The sequence below is a fragment of the Durio zibethinus genome, chromosome 27 (assembly GCF_047325235.1).
Source record: "Durio zibethinus cultivar Kanyao isolate XHJ-2024 chromosome 27, ASM4732523v1, whole genome shotgun sequence".
NCBI classification, from domain to species: domain Eukaryota; kingdom Viridiplantae; phylum Streptophyta; class Magnoliopsida; order Malvales; family Malvaceae; genus Durio; species Durio zibethinus.
In genome coordinates, this window is record NC_143188.1 from 15,229,344 (window position 1) to 15,253,523 (window position 24,180).

A 24,180-nucleotide genomic window follows, 5' to 3' on the forward strand; every position below is an offset into this window, starting at 1 on the left:
ACTTCTTTTAGATGTTAAACTTAGTGAAAATTTTTATTATTTTTTAGTAGTGAAGAAATTCCTTACTACCGATCTACTTGTAATACTATTACCTAACATTGAGAAAATTAATTTTTTTTAATTTGTTTTTTTTGCATGAATGCATAATATGAAATAAAAAGTGGGAAGAAAGGGAAAAATATAGCGACAAAGATTAATTTACAAAAGCAAAACTATCAACCTTATCACCATTCAAACCTATTATTCATTCTTTAAAATTCAAAATGAACAAGCAATAAATATTTCTGTCTGTCTTCCACCTATTTTGACTCAACTCTTACAGAAAAAGCTCAAACTCATGATTTGTACAAACACGTGATTGGAAAAACGCATTTGAACCTATATTTTGATATCTAGGGAGATATATAGCTACAATAACAGTATGTAATGTGAAGGACTTGTCTATATATACCATGCATGGAAATCTCAAACTCCACAATCTTCCCTTCATTTTTTTATAGAGAGCCAACAAAACATGAAGAATCCTCACATCCTAATTTCACTCATTTTTCCTACCTTGTTTTTCTTCTCATGCTTTGTATCTCTTGTGCTATCTTTTTCCCCTTCTTATACTGATCTCCAAAACCAGTGCCTTGATGACCAGAGATCTACTCTGTTGCAATTGCATCGTGATCTTTACTATGCTCCAAATTTTACTTTCTCTACCGAAGTTGAGCTTTGGGATCTCAACACTAATTGTTGCTCTTGGAAAGGAATTACATGCGATGCTTTTGGTCATGTGATTGGGATTGATCTCAGTTACAAAAATCTTTCAGGCAGCTTTCACTCCATTTTCAATCTCCATCATCTTCAACGCCTTAATCTTGCTGGAAACAATTTTAATTCCACTCTGTTTCAATATGAGTTTGACAAACTCTCATATTTAACTCATCTCAACCTTTCAAACTCATGTTTCCATGGCCAAATTCCTGTGGGGATTTCATACTTAACAAGGTTAGTCTCTCTTGATCTATCTAATCAAGATTCTTGCTATCTACAAAATTACCAAATTCTTGATCCAAATTTCTGGTATGATGATTTTCCTTACAACCTTTATCAACCTTTAAAACTAGAAAACCCAAACTTCAAGTCATTCATCCAAAATTTGAGACCTCTTACAGAGCTATACTTGGATAGTGTGAACATTTCAACTCAAAGTACTAAATGGTGTGAAGCCACATCCATAGCACTTCATAACCTACATGTGCTAAGTCTGTCGAATTGTGGTTTGACAGGTCCATTTTGTTCTTCACTCTCAAGACTTCCTTTTCTTTCCAAACTTTTCCTTGGTGGGAATTCGATCTCTTATTTGCCTCCTAATTTCTTGGAAATTTCCTCTCGTTTGGTTTCTCTCAGTTTAGTGTCTTGCAATTTGAGTGGGCATTTTCCAATAGAAGTTTTCTTATTACCAAAAATCCAAAGCATTGACATTTCAGAAAATGACAATCTTGGAGGTCAGTTGCCAGAATTTCCATTAAACAATGCTTTACGGATCTTAACGATGTCTTATACAAATTTCAGTGGAAAATTACCAGAATCAATTGGTAATCTCAAATTCTTAACAAATTTAAATCTCCCTGGTTGCAAGTTCTTTGGACAAATTCCATCATCAATTGCAAATCTTACTAATCTTGTGGAACTGGATCTGTCCAATAACAATTTCAGTGGTTTTATCCCTGCATTTCACAGATCTGGAGTTCCAAATCTTGCATATCTTTATTTGTTTAGAAACCACCTCTCTGGATCAATACATTCTTCTTTATTTACTCTCCCATCATTGCAGGCCTTGATTGTTAGGGGAAATCAATTGTTCGGTGAAATTGATGAGTTTGTCAACGCATCTTCTTCCTTGATTGAAATATTGTATTTAGGCTACAATAGCTTAAGTTCTGTGAAGCTTGACATGTTCTCCCAACTCAAGAACTTAAGGGTTCTTGACCTTTCCAATACGAGCTTATCAATTGAAAGCGACATCACAAGCCTCGCTTTTCCCCAATTAGAGAAGCTATACCTAAGTTCATGCAACTTTACTGAATTTCCAGAATTCATCAAAACACAAGACAAGTTGGCTTCTCTAGATCTTTCTAACAACCAAATCCACGGTTTTGTGCCGAATTGGTTGTGGAAGACCACTCTTTTAGGGTTAGACCTTTCTTTCAATGCGATTGATGTTTCAAAGGCTCCTTTTGGTGATGCAAACTCCTCTTTTCCAATGTTGAGTTACTTGGGTTTACGATTCTGTAACCTAAGTATGTTTCCAGAGTTTTTAAAGAGTCAAACTAGTTTAGAAAGTCTTCACCTTTCAAACAACAAAATAAGTGGTGCAGTACCAAACTGGATGTGGAAGAGAAGTTTGGAATATCTAGATATTTCTAATAATTCTCTCTCATCTTTGGACCAATTTTCACTAAACCAATCCCTAAGCTCTTCACAAGACTCCTTACCAAGGCCTATTTGCAATTTGAGTCATCTTTGGAGATTTAATGCATCCTATAACAAATTAAGCGGGCCAATCCCAAGTTGCTTGGGCAATATCAGTTCTCTCAGCTATTTGGATCTACAAAAAAATAATTTCAGTGGCAGCATACCAGATTTTGCAAAAGCAACCCAATTATATTGGCTTCAACTCAATGACAATAAATTGGAAGGGAAGTTGCCAAGGTCAGTAGCCAATTGCAGAATGCTCAATGTTTTAAACCTCGGAAACAATACTCTGTATGACATATTCCCTTTGTGGTTGGGAAAATTGCCTTGGTTGGTGGTTCTTATATTGCGAGCAAATAGGTTTTATGGTCCAATTACACATGCAAAAAATTATTTTCAAGACTTGGATGTACTAGACATTGCTTTCAATAATTTTTCTGGTCAATTACCAACTGAATTCTTTCAAGCCCCTCAACTAAGATCACTCAAAATTGGTGGGAATAAACTAGAAGGAAAGTTGCCAAGGTCATTAGCCCATTGCGAAAAGCTTGAAGTTTTGGACGTTGGAAAAAATATGATACAAGACACATTTCCTTTTTGGTTGGTGAAATTGCCTTCTTTAAAGGTTCTTGTACTAAGAGCAAATAGATTTTATGGTCCAATTAAAATTTCTGAGGATGAAAATGCTTTTCCAAAGTTACACATACTGGACCTTGCTTACAATAACTTTTCAGGTGAGCTATCTGTTGGATTTTTTCGATCTTTGAAGGCAATGAAGACGATGACTGATGGCACCAAAGGTAAGCCAGATTACATTGGAGACAAGTACTACCAGGACTCTATGACAATTGTGAATAAAGGGCTTGAAATTTTTTACAAGAAAATCTTAACCATCTTTGCTTGTCTTGACCTTTCCAATAATAGTTTCCATGGGAGAATACCGGAAGAAATACAAAACCTCAATTCACTCAAAGCCTTAAACTTGTCCTACAACAACTTCCTTGGCCCAATTCCTTTAGCACTTGGCAACTTAACTGAGCTTGAGTCGTTGGACCTCTCCCAGAACAAACTCTCTGGAAAGATTCCTCTACAGCTTACAAGCTTAACTTTTCTTGCAGTATTGAATCTCTCTTATAACCAACTTGAGGGAAGCATACCACAAAGCTACCAATTTGGTACATTTTCATACGATTCTTACAAAGGGAACCCAAGATTGTGTGGACCGCCTTTGACAAAGAAATGCACTGAAGTTGGTCTTGGAATGCCACCCCCTCAGGAAGATGAAGATTCATGGGTAGATGGTATATCTGTTTGGAAAATCGTATTGATTGGGTATGGATTGGGTTTGGTGATTGGTTTATCTATTGGATATACAGTGCTGAATGAGATGGGAAACAAATGGATGGATAGGTTTACATGGAATCGGAATCAAAAATGGAGAAGATCTTCTAGGTGAGTCCATCAAAATTCAAGTTTCAAATTCATTTGGTAAGCATTCTAGAATATTTAATAACTCAATAGTTTTCTTGTTGATTCTTTGAGCTGTAGTTAATTGCCTAAACAAATAAAATTATTTAAATACTCTCTTTCATTATAAGTGTGATATATATATATATATATGCACTAACTGATATTTGACTAAAGTGATTACATTTGAAATTTAATTCAAAAATGTTTCAACTTTGGACCTTTCATTTCCTTTTTAAACTTGGCATTGCTTTTAAAACTAAAAACAAAAATTCCAATCAAACTAGGATATGTCCATTGAATTCCTAACCTTATTTTATAAGTAACAATCATGAGTTTCCAAGTTAGTAATTTGTAAAAGACATGGGTGACTGGTATTTTGAGTTAGATTGGGCTGTCAGCCATCTTAAGAGAAAAGCAAAGCTTTGGCATCTATTGTACTTAATTAGATTGGCTTGGGATGCTCATATATATTTTATTTGGCAGGAGTACAATCAAAGGAAGTTTGGCAGGCCATCTAAAGATATAGAAGCTATCGTTTCAACTATCAGAAGTTCCTTTTGGCTTCGTTCAATAACAAGATTGTGGTCTCCAGTTCCACGCTTCCTCTTCAACAACAGAAATTGTGTCTGAATGTTTTTGGCTTGGTGTTACGGTCCTTGTGTCTCAGTTCTTTCTCTTCTGCTTACCTAAGTTGATTGGCAGTATGTCTGGTTGTATTGTGCTTGTCTTCTGTTCTGTCTATGGGGGGGTGTTTTACTGCTGAGTTATGGGGTTCCCCTGTTGTTTACCCTATTGTGTAACTCTGTTTTTATTAATACTTTCTGGCTTAGCAAAGGAAAAATGTGTCTCAATTGGGGACTGGTTCCTTAATGTTGCTTAGTTTGATTACTTTGCAAAAGTTAGATTGTTCTTGGACATTTGTAACGTTTTGATAGCTTACAGTTTACTTGTAGCAGGTCTACTGCTTTCTTTGGGTTAATAAAAATCATTTATCCAAAGAAATTCTTAACAAAAACCTTATTATCTTTTAAAATCTTCGTTATTGTTATACCTAAGAGATCATATTAGCAGCCACATAGTAGGTCTTACACATGAAAACCCAGTTTGCGACATCATCATCTAAAAGGTATAAAAAGTAGAACCAGACCAGACAGATGATTCACTACTGAACTCTCTCTACTCTCTTTAACTGCTTCTTACTCTCTCTCATTTACTTGCTTGTGGTATACCTTACTAACTTGAGCGTTGGGTAATGCCTCAAAATAACATTTTTGGCACACTGACTTTCTACCATGTGATAGGTCACACAAACTCTCCTTCTCAACCTCCAGTAAAACTTTCGACTCAACTATTTGCAGGGCAGGAATTTGATATAAGCCATGGCATGTACAACAATGACTACGCCTACCACTTTAACTGCCAAAACTAGAAGTTACATCTCCTAACACAGAAAAATCTTCACAGACCAAGCTCAAGCTAAGATGCCTTATTCCTGTATTAACTGCTACATCACTACAGAGAAAAAAACATCGAAAAGAAAAGAACAAAGCTTCCAGTTCCACGTATCAAGCTCGACAATTCCAAACTAACTTCGATAATATTTTATTGTCCCTAACGACTATAGATTTGACTATGGCGAGAAAGATTGAAATATTTCCCTTATTATTTCTTCAACTTTAATCCCGTATCATCCTTGGTTTCTTTGCTTCAGCACTCCCACAGACAAAAATAAATGATTTGTTGTAAGCTCTATTGCTATATGATTGATTTGCATGTAGAATAGACCTTGACTATACAAAAATATGAGGGCAATATATTCAGTAACTTATATATACTCACTTCTCTAGAATTCCAGTGAATTCTTTCGGTAACTTATTCTCTATCTAATAGAAATAAAGCGTCATAACTAAATAGCCAATATTCACATTGATGTGCTAAGTGTTCTGATATAGCCACTAATCCATAATTAAAAGATGAAGTTATAGAAGACATGCTATGTTTCAATCACTGGTCATAGTTTTTTCCCTAGTAGTCAGCTTGATGCTGTAAACCAGGAAGGTTGACAAGCCTTCTGATATTTAGCCTATTTTGAGTATGAGCTCAGAATTTATGTTTAGAAGATTGGTGCAGGTGATTATGCATATACGAAGACTTTGCCGCTAGAGGCTTTCTCCTACAACTGTCCTCATGCGGCCCTAAGTTCTTGCTCATTTGAATCCTCCTCTAACTAGAAATGTAAGTATCAACTAGAAAAATACTTTATTCTTATGAATTCAGTCATTTGAAAATTTTACAGGGAAAAAAGAAAACAAAAACTCATGCTAAAAAAGAAAATTTTAGAGGGAAAAAAGGAAACAAAAAAGATTCTATTTCTTGAGTTTAAGTTTAGGTTTGCTAGCTAATTTCACTTCTTTTTTTTTTTTGGTCTTGAATGCCGGAACCGTTTTTTTCCAGGAAGAAAACTGATCATTAATGTTTTCTATGCTTTGGACTTGGACAGCACAAAAAATCACAGCTTCCATTAGCCGTTCCTACCCAATTCAAACTACCTGCAATCCAACATTCTTAAACTCTTTGAAGTAACATTCTAGATCCTACCAGCACGTGTCATCGAGACCTGGATTCTAATCTGATCAAGCTGAATTCTTGGCCATTATGAAGGTTGTGAAGTTGGCTGCTGATTCTTGGAAAATTAATACTGGATTGCACTGCTATCTCTAGGTAGAAGAAATGCTACTTCATGGGTAAAAGGCAGCAATAGGGTTTGTTGGCATCTTAGGAACGCCAATTTTGTATATACATTACAAGTTTTACAATTGTCTACTCATTCAGTTGTTTTCAACAACTTTTGGAAGTTCATGTAAAAGCCTAATTCTTACTCTGCTTAATACTATCATTCAACTCATAAGTCAGTTGTGGAATGACGCAGAAAAAATGCTTACCTAAAAACTAATGCACATGCCTGCAGCAACAATGATTTTAAAGAGCTCATCACTGCATAATCCAAAATTCCCCCAAGCTCAAGCAGGGAAATGATTTCGTTTAATAAGGTATCCAGAGAAGTGAAGATTCTGCTACAACACTAAACAAAGAAATAAAAGTTCATGGCAGCAGGAGTTGAAACAAAGCATCAATGGGCTTACGGTTTACCCTCTTCAGCCATCTTTCTACGCATCTCATCAGCAGTATTAAAAATGCCAAGGATGGGTTGGTTGCATACAAAGCATTTCTTATTCTTTGCGTGATGCTGAAAAACCAAAAGATGCAGTTGGTTATTTTGCATTCGAATGAGAATAAAAATGTAAACTATACTGACATGAGGCACCAAAAGTTGATGATGTAAAGTTAAAATATGTCCTATTTCTATAGCTGAAAAAAGGTTCGACCACAAAAAATATTCTTTGTATGTGAGTAACCAAAAGTGTCGCATCTCAGTAATGCATTAACAACAAAAGTAACAAAAACTAACAGATATTAACCTAGCACAAAAAAGACATTAAAAAAATTAATGTACATGAAAAGGCACATATGGGTACCTTTAAAGCACAATGCTCGCAGAAGTAGTGCTTGCACTTAGTCACAACAGGATCCACAAAAGGCTGCAGGCAAATAAAACATGCAAAGGGCAACGAATCATCATCGTCATCATCACTTTGGTCTACCCCTGCGTCATCATCATCATCGCCACCCAAAGCCAGATTTCTCTTCCTTGCTTTCTCTGCTTCTTCCCAGTCCTTCTCTAACTGCCATCCGGACTTGTAGTCTCCACGATCATGCATAAACTGACATGATTCTCCTTAACCACAATAACCAGTTTCTTTGTAGCCTTTACAGATGTCAGGCTGGTAATCAAATCTTGCAGAAACCCTGATGAGGGCAGAAGCCCTAAGAGGTACACGTGAGCCACCAGCTTTCTCACTGGCAACTGTTTGCCCTCTTCGAAACCCAGCCTTATGATCCATACAGCCATGCATTCCTTTATACAACTTCTCCCCCCCCAGAGCTTGTGTTTTTCCCCTTCAAAGCCACCTCTGCTGGTTTAAGAACTTTTTCACGTATAGCGCGAGCATCTTTTGTAAACTCAGTCTCCGTCTCTATGGTTGCTGTAGCTCTGCTATCATTTTGAACTTGAATTTCCTTCAAGGACTCAAATTGAAAAATCGGTTTGCCAGATTCTGTATTTGATTCAGTGGGAGCAGCACTCTTGGAGGATCCAGTTGAAAAGCATAACATATTGTCAGGCTTCAAAGCCTTTTTCTGATTGTGCAACAGAGATGTGCCATTTCTGGAGTCTCCATCTTCATGTTAATTTATTGCCCTTTTCCTTATGTTTTTGCACTTTGTTGGCTTCCTAAAGAAATTGCAGATAGAAAAATCAAAGAGTTAGCTTTATGAGTAAATATAGATATATACCTTCAAAAAGAATAAAAAAAAAGGAACAAATTTTACCTTGTTCAGATTGTTGAGGTTCTTTTTCTAGAAACTAGGGCCTCGCTTAAATCTGTCATCTTAACAGAAACAAGAGCAAAGGTTTTATAAGTTCCTTGCCTCAAGCAAGATTAACTTCAAATCGTTTACGACTGCTGCTTCAATTCAAAAGAAGGTTTTAAACTCATTGAGTCAAAATCCTCATTACTATTAATTAAGGTAATGAATGACACACTAACTGGAGAGAAGCAAAGATCAAGCTTTGTCTCATGAAAAGGCCAAATGCTCAATTTTTTACCCAAATCATAAATTTCTATTGATGTAAGAAAGTGAAAATTTTTTATCCAAATCACAAAATATATTGAAGAATTAGAATGAATCGGCCTTCATTAAACAGCTCCGCATGTTTGATGGCCTTCATAAAAAATACAGTTGTTCTTCCTGTGAACCCACTAAGGAGCCCACTGTACGACCCAACATATGGATGGCTGTGCTGCGCATGTAGCAGGGGATGCAAAATTCCCATGTACTCGGAACAATTTCCTAAGAGAAGAGAATTTTAAAAAGCTAATCAAAATTAAAGAGATTTCAACAAAATGAAACCTGATGAAACACAGGGTAACGGGTACAATCCATAGAATCTCTAAAGTAAACATCGCCAGTTACAAATAAATGAGTGTGTCCCTTCTCAACAGCTCTGCTTGATGAGCACTTGTATGAAACCTCAACACAGTTTGAGAGTCAACATAATATGTATCATTATAGCTCCTGCTTACATCATCAAAATTCAGCAAAAAGAAGATTTACTGTCATAAATAAATAAATATATTCTCAAAAACATTATCCAAGGATCCAAAATAAATAAAATGATCCAACATATACGTGTATTAAAGATTTCTTCATTTTGCAAATTAATTCATCAAACAGGTGACAAAAGGTTTCTCATTTCAAACGAGCACAAATTAAAAAGAGGCATAACTTTTTTATTCATAATCCAATTCTGAGCATATAAAATTGGACAAACATAGAGGTCCAGAATCCATCAAGTACAATTTTGAACAATCTAATGAGTGTATGAACTTAGAAAGGCATGAAAATAATTCTTAAAACCTTTAACTTCAATTTTGGGGAAATGAAAGTTGCATATAAGCATCCAAATTACTGCATTCACCATTCCAACACTTACATATCAAATGACGCTAAACACATAACTGAATACATCCTTCAAAACTTAAGGGCAAAATAAGATTTTATTGGCTAGCCATACTTCTTGCAGAGCTCCAAAAACAGCCTTTCAGAGCCCATATATTGTGGAACAACAACATGCTTTAATGGGCCATATGTAGGGAGAGAGAAATATCTATAACCTCAATATTTGATCAAAAATATTCTCTCCCTTGCACTCACTACCCACAACACTGACACACAGAGGTTCAAGCCCGTACGGTGACATATGTAATCCTAAGTTAATGCACAACCTTTGGTGATCTACAAAAGCCCATATAGATACAAATTCAGATACCTTTTTTTTTTTTAATTTTTCAAAGATTCTAAACCAATTATTCTAAAACAGAGCATAAGATTGATTGTACAGAAATATTTAAACTCAAAAGCTGTTCCTTTGCTATCCGATAGTATTTGCCAATTCAGAGGAACATAAAAGAGGAAAAGAAAATACAGGCACTAGCCGACAAACATTGTACCTGTCTTACCGAAACAATTGGGCAGAGATCATCAAACTTATCAAACATGTTTGAGTAATTAATATCCAAATACTCATATATTCCATTTTTCAGAATCCTAAGAGGATGACTATCGTAGAGCTGCATTCCAAGTTTTGAAAAAATTGTCCGGATCATTGTTTGTTGGATCATCCCTCACATCATTGGCCCAACCAAAGACGCATAGCTCAATTAGGCCACCGCTTTTCTCTTTAATAGCTCAAAGACAGCTGTTTGCTGCCACTTGCCATCGTTAATTTTTTTTTTGGTAAAAATTATTCCGGATAAATAAATTATTCAATCCCTAATAATTGTTGTGCACTCAGGATTATTGTAAACAAAAAATTCACAAATAAAATTTTCATGCAACAGATAAACATTATTGATGTAAGAATTATTAGATTGTAATCATTGTGAGGTATTGTATGTTCACGAATAATTTTTTTAAAAATGTTTTGATAAGGAAACGGTAATATTTATTTATAAAGTTGGAATGCATGTTCACTAATGTATACCACAGATTAATACGGTTAATTGCAAGAATTATTAGACTGCATTAGTTATGAGATACTATCCATTTTCAAGGTTTGGAAGCTTGTTCTTACAATTTTATCCTTTAAAAATGCATCTAGTGATAGTAGAAAGGTAGTCCTTACTTATAAACTTATCGTCCGATCCTTAATTATTAGATGTAACGTCACTTCTCCTCGACAATTTCTTTTTTTAATTTTTATAATAGCTATCACAATATATCCAAATTCTGTTTAAATCTAACCTCTTTTTCTAGCAATACTAAGAGTGTACTCTTTGACATTGATATTGACCTACCTTAATACAAATGCACGATCATTTACTTTTAAAATAAACAGAAAATGGAATCATACTTCAAAGACATTCCATTTGCCACAAATCGTGCCATTTCTGGAGTCTTCATCTTCATCTTCATCTTCATTTGTTGTCATTTTCCTTATGTTTTTGGCCTTTGTTGGCTTCCTAAAGAAATTGCAGACTGAAAAATAAAAGAGTCAGCTATATAAGTAAATATCCATATACACCTTTAAAAGGAAAAAAAACAAAAGAGGAAGAAATTTTACCTTGTTCAGATTGTTAAGGTTCTTTTCCTAGATACTGGGGTTCGCTTGAATCTGTCATCTTAACAGAAACAAGAGCAAAGGTTTTATAAGTTCCTTGCCTCAAGCAAGATGAACTTCAAATCGTTTACGACTGCTGCTTCAACACTTGAAAGAAGGTTTTAAACCAAGTGTCTCAAAATCCTTATTACTATTAATTAAGGTAATAAATGATATATGATCAACAAACTAACTAGTGTCATAACTAGATAATATCAAGCTTTCACTCGTGAAAAGGCTAAATGCTTAATTTTTTACCCAAATCATTAGAGATTTTCAACAAAATGAAACCTGATGAAACACAGGGTAATGGGTAGAATCCATAGAATCTCTAAGGTAAACATCACCAGTTACAAGTAAATGAGTGTCTCCCTTTCTCTACAGCTCTGCTTGATAGCACTTGTATGACACCTCAATACAGTTTGAGAGTCAACATAATATGCATCAATATCATTATAGCTCCTGCTTACATAATCAGCAGGCAACAGGACATCATCAAAATTCAGCAAAAAGAAGATTTACTGTCCTAAATAAATAAATATATTCTCAAAAACATTATCGAAGGATCCAAAATAAATAAAATGATCCAAAGTATACTGTGTATAAAAGGTTTCTTCATTTTGCAAATTAATTCATCGATCAAACAGGTGAGAAATGGTTTCTTCATTTCAGAGGAGCACAAATTAAAAACGAGGCATAACTTTCTTACTCATAATCCAATTCTGAGAACATAAAATTATACACAAATAGAGGTCCACAATCCATCAATTACAATTTTGAACAACTCTAATGAGTATATGAGCTTAGAAAGCCATGAAAATTTTTCTTCAAACTGTTAACTTCAATTTTAAGGAAATCAAAGTTGCATATAAGTATCCAAATTACTGCGTTCACCATTCCAACGCTTAAAAATCGAGTGATGCTAAAACCACAACTGAATGCATCTTTCAAATACCTAAGGGAAAGTAGGACCCTATTGGCTGGTCATACTGCTTGCATAGCTCCAAAAACAGATCTTCGAAATATAAAAGCCTTTTTGGATTGGAGAGATGAAATGATATTCAAAATCACATAGTCAAATTAAAAAGCTGACTAGAGACCATGTATTGTGGAACAACAATATGCTTTAATGGGCCATATGTAGGGACAGAGCAATATCCATAAACTCGATATTTTAGCAAAACTATTGTTTCCCTTGCACTCACTAACCTACACACAATCACACACAGGGGTTCAAGCCTACATGGTAACATATGTAAGCCTAAGTTAAAACACAACCTTTCGTGCTCTACAAAAGTCCATACACATACAAAATTCAGCTACTTTTTTTTTTTTAATTTTTCAAAGATCCCAATTATTCTAAAACAGAGCATAAGATTGATCGTACAGAAATATTTAAACTCAGAAGCTATTTTGGAGGATGAAATACAGAGGTGGTGCAGATGTTTATAATAATGGACATTGAAGATTGAACACCGTCAAACGACGTAGAGCTGGAAATATACCGGCTTTTTTTTTTTTTCTTCACGGCCTATTTCAGGTTTCAGGGTTGGTTTTATTTGTTGACTTCATTCTACTGTATTTTTTGTTTTTGGAACGATATATAATGATGTAAATATGCAACTTGATGCAGATAATTTGTAATTTTGGGGAAGAGAAAGAAGGAATGAAATTGAGAAGATAGCGGTTTTTCTTTGAAATTTTACCATGATCTGAAATTGTTCTTGTCAGATTTTCTTAAGGTTATGATGCTTAAGAAATCCAGATACTAGTGATATCTTGCCCCAAAATAGTTCATTCTTCTCCTTCATCTATTTCATCTGGTTTGTTTCTGGGAATAAAAGCATATTCCTTATTGCCTGAAAATTTTCATTCATTTTGTTAAATTACTAATTGACTTGATTAGTATATGTAGAATCATATAGCTTAGAAAATGCACTCGGTTAGTAAAGTTTTTATATTATAAGTGTTAAGAGGATTGTCACAAACCCTTTCATAAATATATTAAAAAATTATATAAAAAGTATTAGGATATGTTTTCATATTCTAATACCGTTTATAAAATTTAAAAGCTTTATTAATCATATGTGAAGAAATAAAAATATATAAAAATTATCTTGTATAGATGAAATTTATGAAATTAGAGGATTTTCTTTTTTTTTTGTACGTGAGATTGTCAAGATTTGAATTTTAAAATATAAAAACCGAGAGTTTAGCATTTTATCAATAGCTTATGTAATTGTTGACTCATTAAATTTTAAATGAGAGGATTTTTTTAAAATATATTAACAATAAAAAAATTAAAAAAATGCACATACCATGAAGTCTAGTAGTACATTAGGAATAAAAGAATGAAAAACAAGTTGCTTAATCAACAAGACAGAAAAAAAAAATCAACAAATTGAAAATTTTGAAAAAAAAAAAAATCTAAAGAATACAAACTTTCCATGTCGTCTCAATTGGTTTGTAGACCTTGAAAAAAGTAAAGTCAATTTTCAAATCCTCAAAGTTTTTCTTTCATCTTATTATTTTTAAATAATTGGAAATTTAAGTGTATGGTATATGTTAGTCTTATGTGTTAGGCTAAACCTTGATCAATTAATAGATAAGTGAAGTCATGATCAAATAACAAATTATTGATATAAAAGATAATAATTTATCGTGATTCAAAAATTAAATATTAAAAATTGTGAATGAAAGTAAAATATTATATAAAAATATAGATTTGTGGGCTAATTTACTCAAAATTTAATGTGTTTATCATAAAAATTAAAGGAAAGTTTAAAAAAATAAACAAAAAAAGACAAGTATTAGTCTTTGCTTTATACTTAATCTTGGCATGAAGCATGCAAATATGTCAAGTCTTTTTGCTTCTCATCTTTACTTTACAAAAATAATAATCTTAACAGTTGCTTCATTCTAAGCAAGTAAAAAGACTAAAATACAATAATAATAATTAATATATTTAAAATCCACTCTCAATCTATCAATTTAATTGGAAGACAAAAGATAATTTTCAATGAGTAAAATTGCTATGTTTTTATCTTTTTTAAAGGAAAGATTGACTTAAGTAAATTGTTAAAAAAATTATTTTTCATATATTATTAATGATGGGACAAGAAAACTTAAATATTTGCATGATGGAAGACTTAAAATATTAAGCAAAGAAAAGATAAAATACTAATAGAAAAAAATCTCATACTATCACTATCTTTGTGAGTTCAAAATTAGAATATCAAAATTTCAAAAGACCCGTTTTTCTTACATGAGATGGGTCCATTAATACCGAAATCGGGCTTCCCTTTGACTTTTGCACCAAAACACAATTGGGCAATTTTTGCGAATCTTAAACTGATTATAGAACGATACACAAAGCAATTAACTGAGAAAAGCAAAATTAAAAAAAAAAAAAAAAGGTTGTCAAAAGGAGTTTAAAGTTATGGGGTTTTTAATCAAAATTTCCCCCTTCTTTTCTTATTTTTCCAGGTAAAATTTTCCTCATGCCCACTTTTATTTTCAATCGTAAAAAATTCTTCTTTTTTTTTTGGGTCTTTTTTTATATCTCCTGTTTCTACAGTGACACTGTAATTAGGAGCTGGAGCAATTGCAGCTAATTTTTGGAAACCCCACATTGGCAAAGGCAGAGTATTTTTTTTTTTTTAAATATTTTTTCTATGATCCTTGTTATACTTTCACTGTGTAGAAAGATTCTATTTTTAGCTAAGCATAACTCTTTTTTTTTCAATTATTTGTGTTTTTTTAGGCTTTATGATGTGTTGGGTCTTTTCTGTTTTACCCATATTTCATTTAATTTTATGATTTGAATCGAACAACTATGTGAATTGGAATATTGAGTTATGCCAAGCAGTACTTTCTCTGACTATTACTATACATAATTGTCAATTTGTCATTCAATTGCTAGCTGTTGAATTTGCTGCAAAAGAATGGTTATTGCAGTTGGAATCTCTTGTTATTATAGAGAAGAATGTGAGGGTTGAAAAGGGAAAGAAAAATGAAATGAAATGAAATAGTTGGGCGGAAAGTGTTACCTTTTATGGAGTTCTAGCTTGCAATCATCATTTGTTTAATTGTACATTTTGCATTTTCCAACAATTGAATGGAGCACGTTTTTCGGATTTCCATTTCATTGCTTTCAAGTACCTTGGTCTAGATAAGTTTCGTCCGTGTTTCCTGTTCCCAAAATGATTTAACATATATGACATAACAGGTTCTTCTTGCAAATTGGGACTTGAATGTTGATGTGAAAAGGTGGAAATAATCTGATCTTTTCTTTGTTGCATCCATATTCTGCAAAGATCTTTTGCCCTGTCTCTTTGTTCACTTCCTGGGTCTCAGTATTTTGTTGGTTTGCTTATGGTAGAGTTTGATCTCGTGCTTTTCCATTTTCACTTTGCCCCCACTATTCCTCCCCTTCCTCTCTAGCTTTTGAAATTGCATTTAGAGCCTTGGTTGTTGTAGTAGATCACAAGCATACTTTAACATTATGTTCAAGCTGTTTAATTGTAGGTTCAAATTTCTAGTGTTAAAGTTTGATTAAGTTTTGATTTCTTATATAAGCCTTGTTTTAACCCCCCCCCCCCTTTTTTTAGAGGGAGAGGGGGTCCGGGGAAATAAAAATAGCCCTTATATTAGTGCATACAAATGTATGTATGTATACAGTATATATAAACATTGGTATAAAAAATATGTTATATACAATGTTTGTATAAAAATTGTGTAATCCCAAAATAAAATATAAATTTCAAGCACTGTATATACATAAATTCTAAAAAATTCAAAAAATTAAATTCAATAAATAGAATATAACTTAATGACCAGAAATAGAAAAAATTAAAAAAGGTAACTACCGAGAACATAAAATTGCTTGTGCACAATTAATGCATTAGCGAACCATATGAAGTTCTTGGTTATTTTGCCTTATTTAGTATTTGTTTGATTGGGTTTTTGCTATTTGCTTTTTGCTTCCGAAAGCAAAAAAGCAAAAATAGCATTTCCATAAGCAATAAAATTTTGAAGAGTTATACACAAAATATTTAAATTTTTTTATGATTAACTACATGATTCTACTTCTATATATATACTAATTGTGTTATAATTGATTTTATATTTTAATTATTTTTTCTGTTTTAGATCAGTTATGACATATATATATTTTACCTTTTGCTTTTCCTTTCTAGTAAAATATATATGTTTTATTCATGTTCGTAGGGAACTTACCAGACTTCTTGGCCATGTTCTAGAAATGCCAGTATCTAACGAGTTTGCTTTGAATATGGCAGCTAACAACATCAGTGAATCTTAGGTTTGTTGATGCAAATCATGGCTAATAGATTCACTTGAAGCCTACTTATCTAAAGATTTTTCGATTTTTGGAGGATCAAATGCAAAGGTGGTGCTGATGTTAATAATGTTGGACATTGAACACTGTCAAACAACATAGAGGTGGAAATATACTGACTTTTATAGGTTTCAGGGTTGGTTTTATTTGTTGACTTCATTCTACTACTTTTTTTTTTGGAAAGATATATGCCAACATCTTATGTAAATATGCAACTTGATGCAGATAATTTGTAATTTTGGGGAAGAGAAAGAAGGAATGAAATTGAGAAAGTAGTGGTTTTTCTTTGAAATTTTGCCATGATGTAAAGTTGTTCTAGTCAGATTTTCTTGATATTATGATGCTTAAGAAATCCAGATAGTACTGATATCTTGCCCCGAAATAGTTCATTCTTTAACTCCATCTATTTCATCTGGTTTGTTTCTGGGAATGAAAGCATAGTCTTTATTAGTTGCAAAATTTTCATTTATTTTACCTTCAAATTTATAGAACAATTAAATTATTAATTGACTTGTTAGTATTTGTTGAATCATATAACTTAGAAAATGCAATTAGTTAGTGGAGTTTTTAGATTATACAAGTTAGAGGGCTGTCACAAACCCTTTTACAAATATACTAAAAAATTATATAAAAAAAATTAAGATATGTGATAAAGCAAAGAAAAGAATTAAAATCTCATAAAAAATTCTCATACTATCATTTTCTTTGTGAGTCCAAAATTAAAATATCAATTTTTATAAATTATAATTTTATGATGGGTGATTCAAAATACATCATCATTTTTTTCTCTACATCCAATTTTAAAAGTTTTTAAAGTGAAATTACTTATTTACCCATCTCATTTTAATTTTAAAACTTCTAGATATGCATTTATGATAAATTATATAACTTTTCAAATTTTCATATCCGGTAAGTTAAAAAAGTTATATTTAGGATTGAAAAAAATAGTTAAGATAAAATATCTTATAGAAAGTATGATGTTCTAATACCATTAAAAAAATTTAAAAACTCTATTAATCATATGTAAAGAAATCAAAATATATATAAATTATCTGGTATACATGAAATTTGTGAAAATAGAAGATTGTCTTTTTTTTTTCTTGTATATAAAGTTGTCAAGATTTGAGCTTTAAACTATTAGAACTAAGAGTTCAATATTTTACTAACAAATTACATGGTTATTGGCTCATTGAATTTTTAAATCAATGCATCACTTTAAAATATAGTAATAATAAAAAACTAAAAAAATATGCACACACCCGTGAAATCTAATAGTACATTAGGAACAAAAGCATAAGAAACAAGTTGCTTAATCAACAAATTGATTGGCCAAAAAAATCGATAAATTAAAAACCTGTGTTTTATCTTTGCTGAAAAGTTTGACAAAAGAATTTAAAGAACACATTCGCTCCCATTTCTCAAACTTGTCTATTTTGGAAATTGTGATTTTATAATGATGGAATAAGAAAGAAAAAGATGGATCTTACCATAATGCATGGGTCTAAATCATAGTCCTTGCTTCATACTTAGTCTTGGCATCAAGCATGCAAATGTGTCAATCTTTTTGCCCCCTTTTTTACTTCAAAAAAATAGTGATGTTAGCAATTGCTTTAGTCTAAGTCATTGAAAAGACTAAAATATAACAATATTAATTAATATGCTTAAAATTAATTCCCAACCAATTTAATTGGAAGACAAAAAAAAAAACCACCATTGAGAAAATTGCTATTTTTTTGTCTTTTTTAAAAGATAGACTTGACTTAAGCAAACTGTTAAAAAGATTATTTTTCATAGAATAATGATGGGGCAAGAAGACTTAGACATTTGCATGATGGGAAGACTTGAAAGTATAAAGTAAAGAAAAGATAAATACCAATAAAAAAAATCTCATACTATCATTTTCTTTGTTAGTCCAAAATTAGAATATCAATTTTTTTGTGAAGTATAATTTTGTGATAGGTGACTCTAAATACACCATCATTTTTTCTCTACATCCACCTTGTTTAAAAATTTTTTAAGTGAAATTACTTATTTACTTATCTTGTTTTAATTTTAAAACTTCTAAATATGCATTTCTGATGAGTTATATAACTTATAGAATTTTCATATCCAATAAGTTAGAAAAAGTTACATTTAGGTTTGAAAAAAAATAGTTAAAAGAAAATATCTTACAGAAAGTATGAGATTTTAATACTGTTTATAAAATTTAAAAACTCAATTAATCATATGTGAAGAAATTAAAAAATATATATAAATTATCTTATATACATGAAGTTTTTTCATTTGAAGATTGTCTTTTATATATACATATATATGTGAGATTGTTAGGATTTGAATTTTAAATACTGAAACTAAGAGTTTAGTATTTTACTAATAGAATATATAGTTATTACCTCATTGAATTTTTAAATTAGAGGATATCTTTAAAATATATTAACAATAAAAAACTAAAAAAATGCACACACCATAAAATCTAATAGTACATTAGGAACAAAAGCATGAGAAAGAAGTTGCTTAATCAACAAATTGATTGGCCAAAAAAAATCAACAAATTAAAAACCAGAGTTTTATTTTGTTGAAAGGTTTGAAAAAAAATCTACAGAATATATTCTATGGAAAAAAATGATAGATACTATGGGAATGTATTGGTCTAAGTCTTAGTCTTTGTTCTATACTTAATTTTGGCATCAAGCATGCAAATGAGTCAATCTTTTTGCACCCATCTTTACTTCACAAAAATAATCTTAGCAGTTACTTCAATCTAAGTCATTAAAAAGACTAAAATATAACAATAATAATTAATATACTTAAAATCCATCCCTTTTGTGTCAATTTATTTGGACGACAAAAGACAACTTTCATTAAGAAAATTGTTGTTTTTTTTTTTTTTGTCCTTTTTAAAAGGCAGACTTCATGTAAGCAAATTGCTAAGAAGATTATTTTCATAAAGTAATGTTAGGGCAAGAAGATGTAGACATTTGCATGATGGGAAGACTTAAAAGTATAAAACAAAGAAAAGATTAAATACCAATAAAAAGATCTCATACTATCAATTTCTTCGTGGGTCCAAAATGAAAATATCAAATTTTTTGTAAAGCATAATTTTGTGATGGGTGATTCTAAATATGCCATCATTTTTTCTCTATATCAATTTTTTTTAATTTTTAAGTGAAATTACTTATTTACTCATCTCATTTTAATTTTAAAGCATTTTGATATAACTTATTGGATTTTCATATCTGGTAAGTTAAAAAAAGTTACATTTAGGTTTGGAAAAAAATAGTTAAGAGAAAATATCTTGCATAAAGTATAAGATTCTAATACCGTTTATAAACTTTAAAATCTCTATTAATCATATATGATGAAATTGAAATATATAAAAATTATCTCGTATACATGAAATTTGTGAAATTAGAAATTTGTCCTTTTTTTTGTAATGTGAAGTTATCAGGATTTGAACTTTAAACTACTAAAATTAAGAATTCAACATTTTACTAACAAACTACATGGTTATTTGCTCATTTAATTTTAAATAAAAAAATCTCTTTAAAATATATTAATAATAAAAAACTAAAAAATAAAAAAAATGGCACATACCATGAGATCTAATGGTACATTAGGAACAAAAGCATGAGAAAGAAGTTGCTTAATCACCAAATTGATTAGCAAAATAATAATAATAATAATAATAATAATAATAATAATAATAATAATAATAATAATAATAAATTAAAAACCTATCTTTTAATTTTACTGAAAAGTTTGAAAAAATTATCTAAAGAACACATTCACTCCCATTTCTCAAACTTGTCTATTTTGGAAATTGTGATTTTATAATGGTGGAATGAGAAAGAAAAAGATAGATCCTATCAGAATGCATGGGTCTAAATCATAGTCTTTGCTTCATACTTAGTCTTGGCATCAAGCATGCAAATGTGTCAATCTTTTTGCCCCCATTTTTACTTCAAAAAAATAATGATGTTAGCAATTGCTTTAGTCTAAGTCATTGAAAAGACTAAAATATAACAATATTAATTAATATATTTAAAATCCATTCCCAGTCTGCAAATTTAATAGGAAGACAAAAGACACCAACCATTGAAAAAATTGCTATTTTTTTTTGTCTTTTTTAAAAGATAGACTTGACATAAGCAAACTGCTAATAAGATTGTTTTTCATAAAGTAATGATGGGGCAAGAAGACTTAGACATTTGCATGATGGGAAGACTTAAAAGTATAAAGTGAAGAAAAGACTAAATACCAATGAAAAAAATCTCATACTATCATTTTCTTTGTTAGTCCAAAATTAGAATATTAATTTTTTCTGTAAAGTATAATTTTGTGGTGGGTGATTTTAAATACACCATTATTTTTTCTCTACATCCACCTTTTTTAGAAAATTTTTAAGTAAATTACTTATTTACTTATCTTGTTTTAATTTTAAACCTTTTAAATATGCATTTCTAATGAGTTATATAACTTACAGAATTTTCATATCTGGTAAGTTAGAAAAAATTACATTGAGGTTTGAAAAAAAAAATAGTTAAGAGAAAATATCTTATAAAAAGTATGAGATTTTAATACTGTTTATAAAATTTAAAAACTCTATTAATCATATGTGAAGAAAATTAAAAAATATATATAAATTATCTTGTATACATGAAATTTTTTCATTTTAAGATTGTCTTTTTTTTATAATTTTTTTATAGTGAGATTGCCAGGATTTGAATTTTAAACTATTAAAACTAAGAGTTTAGCATTTTACTAATAGACTGTATGGTTATTAGTTTATTGAATTTTTAAATTAGAAGATATCTTTAAAATATATTAACAATAAAAAACTAAAAAAAATGCACATACCGTGAAATCTAATAGTACATTAGGAACAAAAGCATGAGAAAGAAGTTGCTTAATCAACAAATTAATTCGCAAAAAAAAAAAAATAACAAATCAAAAACATGTGTTCTATTTTTGTTGAAAGGTTTGAAAAAAAAAATCTACAAAATATATTCATTCTCACTTCTCAAACTTGTCTATTTTGAAAATTGTGATTTTATAATGGTGGAATAAGAAAGAAAATGATAGATACTATGGGAATGTATTGGTCCAAGTGTTAGTCTTTGCTCTATACTTAGTTTTGGCATCATGCATGCAAATGTGTCAATCATTTTGCCCCCATATTCACTTCACAAAAATAATCTTAGTAGTTGCTTTAGTCTGAGTCATTAAAAAGACTAAAATATAACAATAATAATTCCTTGTGTGCCAATTTAACTAGTAGACAAATGACAACTTTCATTGAGAAAATTTTTTTTTTATTTTTTTGTTTTTTTTAACAGGTAGACTTGACTTAAGCAAATTGATGAGAAGATTATTTTCACATAATAATGATGGGGCAAGAAGACTTTGGCATTTGCATGATGGGAAGACTTAAAAGTATAAAACAAAGAAAAGATTAAATGCCAATAAAAAGATCTCATACTATCATTTTCTTTACGAGTCCAAAATTAAAATATCAATTTTTTATAAAGTATAATTTTGTGATGGCTGATTCTAAAAATATGACCATTTTTACTCTATATCAATTTTTTTAATTTCTAAATGAAATTACTTATTTATCATCTCATTTTAATTTTAAAGCATTTAGATATAACTTATTAGATTTTCATATCTGCTAAGTTAAAAGTTACATTTAGGTTTGGAAAAAAAATAGTTAAGAGAAAATATCTTGCATTAATTATGAGATTCTAATACCATTTATAAAATTTAAAATCTTTATTAATCATATATTATGAAATAAAAAAAATATATAAATTATCTCGTATACATGGAATTTTTGAAATTAGAAAATTATCCTTTTTTTTGGTATGTGAGGTTATTAGGATTTGAACTTTAAACTATTAAAATTAAGAGTTCAACATTTTTCTAACAAACTATATGATTATTTGTTCATTTAATTTTAAATCAGAGAATCTTTTTAAAATATATTAACAATTAAAAACTAAAAAATTAAAAAAATGCACATACCATGAGATCTAATAGTACATTAGGAACAAAAGCAAGAGAAAAAATTTGCTTAATCAACAAATTGATTGGCACAAAAAAAAAAAAAAGCAACAAATTAAAAACTTGTCTTTTATTTTTGCTGAAAAGTTTGAAAAAAAAAAAAATCTAAACAACACATTCATTCCCATTTCTCAAACTTGTCTATTTTGAAAATTGTGATTTTATAATGGTGAAATAAGAAAGAAAATGATAGATACTATGTGAATGCATTGGTCTAAATCATCGTCTTTTCTTTATACTTGGTCTTAGCATCAAACACGAAAATGTGTTAGTCTTTTTGCCCCCATCTTTACTTCATAAAAATAATAATTTTAGCAATTGCTTCAATCTAAATCATTAAAAAGACTAGAATATAATAATAATAATTAATATACTTAAAATATTTTCCTAGTATGCTAATTTAATTAAAAACAAAAGACAACCACCATTGAAAAAATGTTATGTTTTTTATTTTTTTCAAGAGACAAACTTAACTTAAGTAAATTGCTAAGAAGATTATTCTTCTCATAGTAATGATCGGGCAAGAAGACTTAGACATTTGCATGATGAGAAGGCTTAAAAGTATAAAGTAAAGAAAAGACTAAACGCCAATAAAAATATCTCATACTATAATTTTTTTTGTGAGTCCAAAATTAGAATATCAATTTTTTTTATAAAGTATAATTTTGTGATGGATGATTTTGAATACACCATCATATTTTTCTTTATATCCACTCTTTTTTTCTTAATTTTTAAGTGAAATTACTTATTTACTCATCTCATTTTAATTTTAAAGCTTCTAGATATATATTTCTTAAGTTATATAACTTACTGAATTTTCATATCTGATAAATTGAAAAAGGTTACATTTAGGTTTGAAAAAAAACAATTAAGAGAAAATATCTTATAGAAAGTACGAGATTTAATATTGTTTATAAAATTTAAAACTCTATATAAATTATCTTGCATACAAGAAATTTTTTAAATTAGAAGATTTTTTTTATATGAGGTTGCTATGGTTTGAAGTTTAAACTATTAAAACTAAGAGTTAAACATTTTATTAATAGATTATATGGTTATTGGCTCATTGAATTTTTAAATAAGAGGATTTCTTTAAAATATATTAACAATAACAACTAAAAAAATAGAAAAAAAAAGCACATACCTTGAAATCAAATAGTACATTAGGAACAAAAGCATGGAAAAGAAGTTGCTTAATCAACAAATTGATTGGACAAAAAAATCAACAAATTAAAAACTTGAATTTTATTTTTGCTGAAAAGTTTGAAAAAAAATCTAAAGAACATATTCATTCTCACTTATCAAACTTGTCTATTTTTGAAATTGTAATTTTTTAATGGTGGAATAAGAAACAAAATGCTAGATACTATGGGAATGTATTGGTTTAAGTCTTAGACTTTGCTTTATACTTAGTTTTGGCAACAAACATGTAAATGTATTAGTTTTTTTGCCCCCATCTTTACTTTACAAAAATAATAATCTTAGCAATTGCTCCAATCTAAGTTATTAAAAAGACTAAAATATAACAATAATAATTAATATA

At 30.2% G+C, this 24,180-nt stretch overlaps 1 protein-coding gene and 1 pseudogene across 1 annotated transcript; one reads left to right on the top strand and one right to left on the bottom strand.

Moving 5' to 3' along the window:
- Positions 1-445: 445 nt before the first annotated feature.
- On the top strand, positions 446-4,960 carry LOC111279820 (receptor-like protein 7). Its single transcript, XM_089756433.1, has 2 exons — positions 446-3,915; positions 4,417-4,960. The coding sequence occupies exons 1-2, from the start codon at positions 515-517 to the stop codon at positions 4,457-4,459; spliced, it is 3,444 nt and encodes a 1,147-aa protein (XP_089612559.1). The 5' UTR covers positions 446-514; the 3' UTR covers positions 4,460-4,960.
- Positions 4,961-6,940: 1,980 nt separating this feature from the next.
- On the bottom strand, positions 6,941-11,234 carry LOC149511017 (zinc finger CCCH domain-containing protein 1-like; annotated as a pseudogene).
- Between the last annotated feature and the right edge of the window lie 12,946 nt (positions 11,235-24,180).